General features: G+C 52.1%; 4 protein-coding genes across 4 annotated transcripts; 2 read left to right on the forward strand and 2 right to left on the reverse strand.

Moving 5' to 3' along the window:
* Positions 1-191: 191 nt before the first annotated feature.
* Positions 192-2,006, reverse strand: BDV17DRAFT_253186 (uncharacterized protein). The gene is made up of 5 exons (XM_073756620.1): positions 1,471-2,006; positions 1,122-1,411; positions 841-1,054; positions 664-784; positions 192-587 (listed from the first exon to the last, which is right to left on the reverse strand). Exons 1-5 carry the CDS (start codon positions 1,684-1,686, stop codon positions 487-489), a joined length of 942 nt encoding a protein of 313 aa, XP_073619431.1. The 5' UTR covers positions 1,687-2,006; the 3' UTR covers positions 192-486.
* BDV17DRAFT_253193 (fungal specific transcription factor domain-containing protein) lies at positions 1,984-4,393 on the forward strand. The gene is made up of 6 exons (XM_073756621.1): positions 1,984-2,454; positions 2,511-2,795; positions 2,855-3,199; positions 3,297-3,371; positions 3,420-4,013; positions 4,077-4,393. Exons 1-6 carry the CDS (start codon positions 2,294-2,296, stop codon positions 4,276-4,278), a joined length of 1,662 nt encoding a protein of 553 aa, XP_073619432.1. The 5' UTR covers positions 1,984-2,293; the 3' UTR covers positions 4,279-4,393.
* Positions 4,394-6,200, reverse strand: BDV17DRAFT_253197 (glycoside hydrolase family 32 protein). Its single transcript, XM_073756622.1, has one exon. The coding sequence runs from the start codon at positions 6,180-6,182 to the stop codon at positions 4,476-4,478; it is 1,707 nt and encodes a 568-aa protein (XP_073619433.1). The 5' UTR covers positions 6,183-6,200; the 3' UTR covers positions 4,394-4,475.
* A 4,240-nt stretch (positions 6,201-10,440) lies between these two features.
* Positions 10,441-12,220, forward strand: BDV17DRAFT_168314 (TauD/TfdA family dioxygenase). The gene is made up of 3 exons (XM_073754771.1): positions 10,441-11,085; positions 11,164-11,429; positions 11,492-12,220. Exons 1-3 carry the CDS (start codon positions 10,810-10,812, stop codon positions 12,114-12,116), a joined length of 1,167 nt encoding a protein of 388 aa, XP_073619434.1. The 5' UTR covers positions 10,441-10,809; the 3' UTR covers positions 12,117-12,220.
* Positions 12,221-12,239: the final 19 nt, after the last annotated feature.

Genomic DNA, 12,239 nt, shown 5'->3' on the forward strand with positions numbered 1-12,239 from the left:
GACAGCCCGCGCTCGGATGCAGGTGCCCATGTCAAGTTCCTCTTGCCTAAAGGGGGCTGTGCCGGTGAGTGATTAGGTATGCAACAGTCACCTCCGGCCGTTCCTCGTACCTTTCGGAGAGGAGGAGTCCGAAATGTGGGCCGTGGCTGCCGTCCAGTCCTTGTCGGGAGTCCGATCGTCCTCTCTCGCTTCGCTAATCTAGCTCCGTGTATGGGGAGTTGCAACTTCTCCAGCTCAGGCGCTGGTGGCCGAAGTTAGTTCTAAACTAGTGCGAAGTGGCCCTCAAGGGCAGATTCCAGAACTTTTCGAGTTTATTCGTAATTTAGTGCAATAATCCCCACCGGGCACGTATTTACTGCGTAGGCTCAAAGTGATCATCTCGGTCCCGCTGGTAGGATCACGCAACTTGCTGTGAGTTGTTGACCAGGAAAAACATCCCCCTCGTATATACCAAATCATATTGCTAACTACCTTACAGTACTCGATTCATGCAATATGTACAGCAATGATTCGATCTTTCAGGGAAACATCACCTCGAATGTTCGGCGTACCACGCTCATCAGAAAATGTTGGGTGATCCCTAACGTCTAAGCGCACTCGAGAGATTAGAATGTGAATCCAAAACTGCCCGGTCAAGGGAAGGAAGATTGAGGTAAAGCTAACCTAGTGTATGGATTTGGTCCATCCCATGTCTTGCAAGCCATTGAGCACTAAGTTTATCAAGCGCAGTCTTGAAGTCGTCGAGAATTATCGTATCACAGAGACACTTGAACATGAAGCAAAGCTAAGATAGAGCCGCACGTTAGCACAGATCTCAAGACGAATTGAATAAGAGCGCACCTTCCAGAAAGGGTTGATACCGAGCGGCATGGCAGATTTGAGTGCCCCAGTCACGCTGACAACGTCTAAGACGATGAACACAATGGACAGACACATCGAGGCCAGCATAAGTCCGAAACGAGGACATTCGCGCATCAGCTCGAAGATGCCAAAGTTGTAGTGTTTCTTGACGACCCAGAAGAGGTTGCACGTTGTGTAGATCCACCAGGGATCGCTGAGCAGACCTGGTCAGCCGGGCCAGTTACGGACAAGTAGATAAGGCCGATAAGACATTTCCGTACCGAAATAATGCTTCCCATGGGCGGATTTTCTGGTAAACAGTAAGATTGATGTTGTTAAAGTAGGTGAAATTGGCGTAGATCTCGGTTGCCCAGTATGGCTGTGCCAGGATGATCGTGCCGACGTAAAAAAGAGATAGTTTGCGACCCATGAACGGTCTGTTCTTCATCCACGCAATGACATTGTGCAGGGACCATGATATGATCAGTCCGATTGCGGTGGAGGCCAGGTACCATCCGTATACTGGGTCTGGAGCGAATATGAATGTTCCGTGAGCCAGGGCCAGAATCAACTATCATGAAGGGGGTCCCAGGTCAGTATTTGTATTCCCCATCGAAGATGGCGAGATACCTCGAGTAAAATGAGTTTGTGCAGCAGGATGCCTGGTCGCATGTTTGCAAAGGTAACTGCAGCCATGATGACGAGAGACCCCGTCATCAGGCCTTGGGACCAGGCTTCTAAAACGAGTGCAGCGGGGTCATCATCCGGGCGTTGAACAGTTCGTCTCACAAGGGCAGAATGCTCCACTGAGAGTGCGAACGACCGAATATTCTTCGACATTGTCATGTTACTGTGCTATCACATTTTACACGGCCATGTGCCGTGCAGGCGCAAAGAGTAACGAAAGGAAATCCGGCAAGTTTCTGATCGAGTTTCGCTCCGAATATAAAGGCTACAACTCTCCTTTTGCCTCGAGGCAAAAGCGAAGGGGCCAAGACTCTCTCCGCAGTCAGAACTGCGGAGAATCTGGAGATGCACCGAGAAAAATGGGGTTTTTCCAACAAAGATACCAAGTTCCCAAGTCCCCCATAGTCCCACTATCGAAATTCAGAACTCACAGATCAAAGCGTCTCGCGGAGAGGAGGGGGCTCCTCCGCGATGGCTTTACTTTGACGCCTCTGATTGGATCTTGTTTGAAGGCTAAAATTGGTGCCCAATCATATTACAATCTCTCAGATGGCTTTGTACCTTCGCTCCCTAAGCTCGTAAGTATGTGGGCCCAGAGTCATTCTCCGTACGGCCGGCCCGGCCTCATGGCACGATACCAAGAGGCTATACAACAAGTCCCGGTATACATGCTTCTAGCCCTCTGGATCGCAGCTGGAAAGGATAAATCACTGTAGCCCGCATACTATCCCACGTCGTATCAGTTCAAAACAGACCTCGTCTGCTCATGCGCGTCCCTACAATGCTCCCATATAGAACGGCTTCGGTCTGCGATCATTGTCGCCTCCGCAGGAGACGATGTGACCGGATCCGGCCCAAGTGCACATCCTGCGTCAATCAGGGTGTGGATTGTGTGTACGGACAACACGCGGACTCTCAACCATCACAGTAAGTCTACCCCTCCCAACACAATCGCAGGAACCGTGTCTGAATGCCCAGGGCAGGCTGGTCCAGGAGCTCATGAGCATCCGAGAAAGACTTCAGTTTATCACCCCATTACTAGAGCCTAGACTGCAGTCTTCGACACTACCTGACAGGACCCCTCCTGTCGGGGGTCCACAGAATTGTCCACCCCCCGTCATCAAATCTCCTCACCTCATGCAAATCCTCGGGTTACCGAGGGATCTAGCATCCGTTCTCCATCGCCTCGAAAGTGCTGCACCACAAATTGCTGAGTCGCCAGTTGAGTCGATGCATGCCGAATCTCCTGGAGTACAATCTCCTGGCCTGTATGTCCGAGTCCTGACAAGTCAGCAATTCAAAGACTACTCAGCTTACGTCACTATAGGAACCTCAGTCGGTTTCAGAATCAGGTTCATTGGTGGTACCCCGTCCTACATGCTGATTTTACACGCCACTTCTTCGAGTCAAACGCTGCTGGCTTTCCATACTCTACAAAGTCATGTTTATTCCTTCTTGTTGCATCGATTGAAAGTTTTGGCGATGATCGACCCCAGTCCTCCCGCTATGAAGCGGCCCTGTCCATGATGCCAATTGTGATACAGGAATCCAGTCTAACAAGTGTTCAATGTTTGATTCTTTTCAGTATATACTATGCTTGCCTCCTTCAGCCAAGGCAAGCATACGAGTATATACAGGCTGCATTCTTGAAAGTTCAGCCGTTCTTGAAAGGGTACACCACCCCCTTGAACATTGATTACCCTGTGTCCACACACACACACACATATATACATACACAAGCTTGTCCGAATCCCGCTGACATCAAACAGTCCGTCTCTTGCCGAGGGCTCGCCCGAGTCACATCTCCTCACACGCTTATATTGGACAATCTACCTCATAGAAAGGTCTGTCAATGGCTCTTTCAAACTTGTTCCAAGTCTTACCAGCACTAGTGAGATATCCATGTACTTGAACCTATCACCCGTGGGCAAAACGTTACGCGGCCAGTCGACAATGGTTCCATTGCCGACAAACGTAGATATGTGGGAGTACTACGCTGATTCGAATTCACCCTCCGCATCATCACTGTCCGGAAACCCCCTAAGCAGATACTCGCCAACTGAATCGCCGCAGTCGTTCTCACACATTTCCACCGAAGTAAATATACAACTAGTGTTGAACAACTACGCTAGCCCTGTAACAGATATGCCGAGTACCTGCAACGGCGGCTCTCCTCATACAGAGGGGACGGCGACTCCAAGCAACCCACTAGGCTCTTTACCAGCTCTGGACTCCCCCTACAATGGATTACACTCTCAGAATAACCCCACACAACCAATGGATGATCCCATCTGCAGAGCCAAGTATCACATGTACGAGGTAATCATCCACTGGCCGGTGATATACCGCGTCATAGTGGATGGCTCTGCAGACCCGGAGCTGCTACCCTACGGGCCACTCTTTTTCGAATCGGTGATCAGCTTCCTTTGTGCGGCTAGGACTGCGCTTCGGGTATGCCCTCCAAAGACCTGGTTCTTCTGTGCAAGGTTCGTGTCTGCTTGTCTGCTTTTGTCTGCCTCTGATGTGCTACGCTTACACATTGATCGCAGTATATACATTGTATCCATTACCACGATCAGAGCTCTGGAAGTCCGGTCTCTTCGGTTGCTCGCCCAGCCACGGATTTGGGAGTACATTGAGGGGTCAGTAGATGCGCTACACAGTCCGAGTGAGCTAAGTCCTTCCGTGCAGTATATGTGGGTCTCACTGAAGAACCGACTGGAGATGGCCAGGCTTCAGAAGAGTGGTTGAGTATTCTTGTGATTGTGCAAATTTCTTCATGCAAAAGTATAATGTACTTTGTACGTGTATCTAGGCTTGATAGATAGTACCAACTATACCATTTCTTGATGCCGCCCCTACATACTCTGTGCTCAATGGACCGGTGCCGAGCGAGCTTCGCTCTTCCAGTTTGACCACCATCACGCGCTCCGCTCGACCTTTCTATTTTACCGCCATGTAGAGCGCACTTGCCTGACCCGCAGCTTGACTTCGCTAGTCTCCCCACCAGTAGAGAAGAGCCGACCATACACGGCATCAGTCGCGGGGAAAATCTGGCTGGTGATTGTGGCCTGGCCGCGGCCTCCGAGAACCTCAACACTTGACCAGTCGACAAGAACCCGCAGGGAAACAGTACCATCTGCGGTCGGAGACAGCGGCGCATAATACACACTAGCAAACGTGCCATCGAACGCGACGTTCCCCGAGCGAGTCCGGTCAACAAAGACCTGCTGGGTGGAGAAGTCGTACCCAACGCGGGTTTCATGGCTATAGTCTTTCGTGGCGGCGACGGCGATTCCGAATTTGGCCCCCCGGGCAGTCGAGGACTGCTCCCTGCTTGAGAATGTCAACTCAATCTCCAGCGTTTTCCCGATACGCCCGAGGTCGCGCACGCCCTCCACGCGGCGAAATGTGAAGGTTCGACCACCATACGTGAGTGCCTTCCACTTGCCCGCGGGCTCCTGGACAAGTGTTGCCTTGCCATCGATCGTCTCCAGCGCGAGATGCCGGGGAACCGACATCGCACTGCGCCAGGGGTCTGTCGGGATAACCGCTCCATATTGCCAGTTATTCATCCACGCGATGATCGTGCGCTGTTCCTGGGGCAGACCGTTGAACCCGAGCGCTGCATAGAAGTCTGGGCCCCAGTCAAGCCAGTTCGCAACCTTGTTCGTCGCGCGCGTGTTGGAGAAGGAAATCTGGTCGACGTTGATGTGGCCCCAGCCGCCGGTGGCGTTGTCGAATATCTCGATCACGGCGCTCTTTCCTTGCAGGGCGCTTACGTCCCAGCTTTGGCAGGCGAGGCTTTCGCTGTTGGATCCAGTGGAGGTGTGTACTGTTTGCCCGTCGACTTTCAGCCGGATCGCGGTTTCATTGGCGTTGTTGCCGCCTCCGACGAGGAAATTGATGTATTTGTGCGAGATTTCGAAGGGGGTGGATGTGAGTGTACCGGTCGTGCCATCGCCGTTGAGGAACGTGTTCAGCAGCTGCTGGCCGAGATATCCTGTTACTGGATTCTGCCCGGCGAGTGTCCCCTTCGCCGGGGACGCGTTGGTCAAACCACCAGTGGTTGTCCAGCCCCGTGCAGCAAAGGTCTCATCTCCTTCAAAGTCTTCAAAGATCACGCTATCCTGCGGACAACTTCTATCATAGATGCTATTCGCATCGGCCGTGAATGTAGTACCGTTGAAGTCGCCCACGATATATTGGCTGCCGGATCCCACGGTTCCTGGCGGTCCGCCGGGGTTAAGACCCAGCATGAGAACCCATTTGGTCTTCTTGCTGCCGTCAAGGGATAGTGGGAAAATACTTGGGCATTCCCACACGCCACCAACGGCATTGGCCGGTCCAAATTCACTAGCCAAGTCCCAGTGTTTGAGGTCAGGCGAGGTGTAGATGAGGACCTTGTGTAATTTCGCGAGACTAATCACAGAGATCCAGCAGTGCGTCTCCTCGTGCCAGAAGACGCTTGGATCCCGGAACTCCAGATACTGGTCTTGGTATGGAGCAGGCGGTTCGGCGATAACAGGGTTCGCGGCATCGTAGGTCTTCCACGTCATGCCCTTGTCAAGACTGTACGCGATAGACTGCGCTTGCTGATTCGTTCTGACATGCTTCCCACTTGGGAGTACTTGCTCCACCGGGTACTGTCTCATGTTAGTATACAATCTAGAACCAGTGAGTATAATACACTCACATAGGACGTATACATCGCAACCCAAGGCGTCTTCCCCTTCCGCCCAAACCCACTAGTATTCCGCTCATCAATAACAACTGTTCCCGAGAAAAACATCTCCGTAATGTTCTCAGGGAACCCTCTCGCGCGAAGTGCAACAGGGTTCTCAGTCCAGTGCATCAAGTCCCTGCTCGTCGCATGGCCCCAGGACATTGCACCCCAGGTCGTTCCTCCGGGGTTATACTGGAAGTAGAGGTGGTAGACGCCGTCTTTGGCATCGTACACGAGGCCGTTTGGGTCGTTCATCCAGTTCTTTTCCGGGCTGAAGTTGTACTGGGGACGGTAGAGCTCCGTGTAGGGCCTGCTGGGGTGCGCCGCGGCCGCGGCGGAAACTGCGGGGGCCGACATTCCGAGCAGAAGAGTCTGAACGAGAATACTGAGTTTGAGCTTCATCGCCGTGTTCTCTTGAGAAGTAGCAGGTAGTGGATCAGTAGAAAAGAAGGAGAATGTGTGTTTGTAGTTCATTTTTGCGGTCGCGGATGTCCTCGGTTTTATGGACTCCAACGTGGAACAACTTCACCCCATGCGAATGGACTAATCTTCACCGGGTGCAATGCTCGCGATTGCGCCCAGCCGCCCGTCGCGGAGGCAGGCGATGGTGACCGAAATGAGTCCGCGAGCTCAATCTACGAGCCTTTCTAGAACCGTATCTTCCCCGCAACGAGGCGCAGGCACCTCGAAAATCGCGCATGGGGTAGTCTACACGTTGTGCACATTCAGAGATTGTGGGGTCGGTGGATGTACTAGAGATGAACCGACTTGGCTAATGGGCGATTTTGCCCTTGTCGAGGAAGTCTCGCGGAGATAATCAGACTCTCCGCGAGGTGGACTGCGCAATTCGAGTGAGAGCCCACATTATTCCCAAACGATACTGTACATGCAAGGGTACATTACCCCATGGGAACCCTTGTCATATCACCGGGGACAATGTAGATCTTTATTTACCTCAAGAACTAGACTTCGCATTGTATACTGATATCAGCCTATACTGACATTGTATAGCATAGATCTGCGTAGACTGGGATAACTGGGGGAATTGAACTCTCGGAAAGGGTATATATAAAGCCTTAGTGTTCAGGGGAGACAAGCGTATCAGCTCCCTCCAATTCTATCATCCTCAGATTAGCAAGCCTCAATTACCTGGATTTATCTATACCGATGCACTATTCCGCTTTTGTATCCTTCCCACCCCCTTGCACTCCAACCAGATTTCCCATACTTGAGCGTATTCATCGTAGCAGCGAACTGAGTCGCCACGGGGAATACGGGCAGGATCATCGCCGTGTAGCTCTCGCTCTGACCCTTGTTCCTGCCCTTCTCTTCACTCTCGCTGGTGCTGCTCTTGTTAGAGCTAGACTCAGAGTGCCCCCTAAGAACCATCGTCAACGGCGAAGAGCAGTACGGAATACGCGCCTGACCCAATGCCCTTGCACGGATAACTTCTTTGAGAGCCTAAAGGCTGATCTGTCTGTCTGTCTTTGAGCAGAGATCGTTGACATCAACTTGTCATGGTAGGGCTCCATACCCGCAAGGTCAACGAAGACAAATTTTCCCCCTAGGAATTCGTTGCTCGAGGGTGCGAAGGCACCATCAACGGCCTCCTCCGCGCGCTTCACAGCGATCTCAAATTCGGCCTTCTTTGATTCGGCCGCCTCTATCTTTTCCTGGTCAACGTTGTACTCAAGGGTTGGGCATGTATTTTCCGTCGTCCGTTTCGCAAGAGGGACAAGCTCACTCTGCCGCTCAATCACGGGCGTCGAGTAGGGTCCTCGTGGCAATCCCCAGCTCAAGCACCGCGTGCGTGCGCGGACTCTGGTCGTGGATCAGGCGAGGTCATTCACCTGGACCCCAATGGTGACTTTCCCATTTACGGTGACAATCCGAAGCTTTCACATTATGTCGACGGGTCGGAGTTTCTAATCACAGCATCGATTAGACCGAGCGTTTTCCCCATGGGCTACTATCAGATCGAGGCTCTCGAAAGGGTTACCGCTACCTGTGTGTTTGGCGATGACACGGCGAATACATCCAATGGTTACTTTGGATTCTCGTTTCGTCGTATGATGCTGGCGCATGGTACAGAACTGAATCTCAGCAGTGTGCATCACTTCATCCTGGATGTAAGGAACCTCTCCAAATTCCCTGTCTCAGTTCAAGAACGAAAGAATAGAGTTTATCACGGAAGCTTTCCCCTTGGATGAGGACCTGAAAAAAATGCCTTCAAAGGTTCCGTAACAGCCATAGAATGTGGAATTCACCTAATACAAGTCCCTTCGGGAACGGGCAAGACCAGGACCCTACTAGTCATAGTACTTGCGCTTGCTGTCCTTGGTATTCCTGTTATGATCCCTGCAGGGCCAGATTCTGGGGGTTGACAGTCTGCCGGCAGCTGTAGTCGATGTTCTGAGCGCCCATGATAACCTTCGCAAATGGATTGGCGAGTTCTACCGCATCCACGCTCCCGCGAGCGAGTACGCTGATATGCGGAGTCAGCACACAGGAAGACGCCCGCGACTCGATGAAACAGCATCTTCCGCTACATTGGACCTTATTAAATGCACAAAAAGGTCTTGGAGTATGCGGAACGGCACCACGACGAGGCTGCCGATTGCAGAGGCTTCTTGACCCTGGTTGAGTTGGACCGCAATCAGGCTCTACGCGGGGATGCGCTAAAGCGCTTCAAAAGAATTTACGATAACATATGCATAAAGCTCATCAGGAACGCCAAGATTGTTGCAACTGCATTGACAAATGCAACCAACGCAACTATTCGTAGTGCGTTGCGCCCAGTCTTCTTGGTCTCTGACGAAGCCCAGCATTGCACAGCAGGCGAGCATGCAATTGCCCTGACCTTTGGAGTCTCTCTCCGTGGGGTAATCCTGGTGGGTGAACCAAAGGGCTTCCACCAACGGTAGTCTCAGAGAGCCAGAGCAATGGAGGTACTCTGTACGCGAAACGGCCACTGATAGAGCGCCTGCAGAAGGCTCGTTACCCCTGCACAGCGCTGAGTTTCAACTATAGGTACCACCCTGGGGTATTGGATTTTCTTAACAGCAGTATCTTTGAAGGGCAGTTTATCGGCAAGGTGCAGCTACCTGCAGGTGAGTGGCAGAGGGTAGGCTATGTTTGGGACAACCTCACTCGCCGTCATCATTCCTTCCAAGGAACTGGTCTCTCGGACTCGCGGCACATTTTTCTCAGCGTCAACTCTTCAGCCGCCCGGGGAACCTGGCAGTGCCTTCTGGGTTAACCAAGGCCAGGTTGGCACGCTCTGTAACCTACTGGAAGCGCTATATGCATATTGCGCGCCGTATAATCAGAGGATCACACCAGAAGATGTTGATGGCATCAGTCCCTATAAAGGCCAGAAAGCAGCGGTGCGAACGACGCTCGCTAAGAAATGCATCCACTGTCGCCAGAGCATCACGGTTGTTGAAGCCCAAGGGCAAGAGTGACGTCTCGTGATATTCTTGATGACAATGCCTGCTCACAAAATGTCAAACCTTTCGCCAATAGCTGACCTCAAGCGCCTCACTGTCGGTCTAAGCCGTGCCAAGGAAAGCAATGATCACAATCAGCAACCTGAGCGTCTGGAACAAGACGGTTGTCGATCGGATGGAAAGGAAAGACAAGGTCATGAATAAGCTCCACGTTGCTTTCCTGCGTCCTCTCGTCTGGAGTTGGTTGTGCCCTGCAAGACTCAACCCAACCGGCTCCTGTGCTGACCACCACACGCAAACGAAAGATTGCTGCGGACTTTTTTTGAGGCTGAGGAGATCGAATTGAGGCATAGAAGTTAGTTGGGCTCAGGTCGTGTAAAAGCAGCTAGTCCAATGCACGAAAGGAGGATAGGATGTCCAAAATGGTGATGTATCGGCGGGAAAGATGTCAGGAAGCCTGAGACAAGAAGAAGAGATGCCATTTTCTGTCCATAATCTACTAGAGCAGGTCAAAATGCATGAGACATAGTCACATCTCATAGAGTTCAATTAATACATGGGCTTGGTCAATAATATACTGTGTGTTTGATAAGATAGTTTATCTGTTCCTGATCCACATCCAGTTCCTGGTACCTGCTGAGGGTGGACATCATATGACCCTCGAGTACCTGAAACATCAGGAACACGACAATGATTGTCTCTATACAAACTAATCATAGTTCCAGTATTTCTTGCATGTTGTTTTCAGCGAAGTATGAGGACAAATGCATGGAGAATGACGCCATCACACGGGCCAATCACGAGCTCCGCAGCTCCCTCCATCGGCCTCTGTCTCCTATCAGCACTTCGACTCGACGATCCCCCAGCACGCAATGCCCTCCACTACTTGCACAACCATCTGCTTGCGTTTGGGCTTCGCGATGTCTGCGCAAGATATCCTCATCACTACCGGCCGAGTCGCTTCGATCCGAGCTGGCGGCGCGTCTATAAATATCCCACGGGCCCCTCGAGGGGGTAGTTAGTTGACTAGACCACAAAGCCCCAATCCAAACGGACAACCCTCTCTGAATATACCCTCAATTCAGAAGACAGCCCTATCCTGTCAGGATGGCCACTCTCACTCAGAATCCGGTCCCCCTCCCCCTCGATGTCTTCCCTGATGGCCTGAAAACAACCGGTCAACATCCCCCGCTCTACGAGGAACTCAAGCCCTTCGACAAGTTCCCCAAGTCCATCTCTGGCCCGACGCTCTGGAAGGCAGAGGACTACAGAGACGCTCCTGGGCGCTGGACCCATCGCTTCAATGCTGAGGAGGTTGCCGAGCTCAGCGCGACAGCTGATGCCTTTATCGCTGCTGGTACTCCTCTTACTGGAATTTCAAAGGTCCTATACTACCAACCCCCCTCCAACCCCTCCCCCCCTTCCTTATACAAGACGAAACGAAACTAACAAAACAACCAGAGCAACTTCCCCCTCCCAAAGCTTTCCACCCTCTTTGCAACTCTCCGCGAAGACCTCCTCAACGGCAAAGGCTTTATCCTCTTCAAGGGCCTCCCCGTCACAGAATGGGGCAACCACAAGTCCGCCGTCGCGTACATGGGCCTAGGTACATACCTCGGCTACTTTGTCTCCCAGAACAGCCGCGGCCATGTCCTTGGCCACGTCAAGGATCTCGGCGAGGACCCAACAAAGATTGACTCTGTGCGCATTTACCGGACGAACGCTAGGTACATCCACCCTCTATACCTGATGGGCCAAAGAAAAGAGAGCTAACGGATAATGAATAAAGACAATACTTCCACGCCGACGACAGCGACATCGTCGGCCTCTTGTGCATCGCGCGCGCACTAGAAGGCGGCGAATCCGACATCGTCTCCACGCACAACGTCTACAACACGCTCGCCACCGAACGCCCCGACGTGCTGCAAACCCTCATCGAACCAATCTGGTACTTCGACCGCAAGGGCGAAACATCAAAGGGTCAAGACGAGTACATCCGCACAAGCGTAATCTACCTCGAACGCGGCCCCAACCCGCGCGTCTACACAAAGTGGGATCCCTACTACGTCCGCTCCCTATCCCGCTTCAGCGACGCGGGTTTTATCCCCCCGCTTAGTGAGAAACAGCAGGAGGCGCTGAGGGTGCTTGAGGAGACGTGTCAGCGGTTAAGTCTGCATATGATTCTGGAGGTTGGTGATATTCAGTTCGTCTCGAATAGTCATGTTTTGCATGCAAGGACGGCGTATAAGGACTATGCGCCTCCTGCGCCGCGCCGACACCTTATGCGTTTGTGGCTGTCGACGCCCGAGAGTGAGGGCGGTTGGAGGTTGCCGTTTTGGGACTCGGATGAGAAGAAGAGGGGGGGTGTGCAGGTTGATGATACCCCGCCTGTGGCGTTGCTTGATGCGGAGTGATTGGGTAAGAGGGGTGAGAGTGGGCTATTTTACCTGCTTAAGATGATGATGATATTGATTTGGATATTTGTATTGTATTAGCGATTCCATAAATCATATTTGTTCTATCTTATGTAACTCCGT

Source organism: Aspergillus undulatus (assembly GCF_047715775.1).
Source record: "Aspergillus undulatus strain CBS 261.88 unplaced genomic scaffold BDV17scaffold_5, whole genome shotgun sequence".
NCBI classification, from domain to species: Eukaryota; Fungi; Ascomycota; class Eurotiomycetes; order Eurotiales; family Aspergillaceae; genus Aspergillus; species Aspergillus undulatus.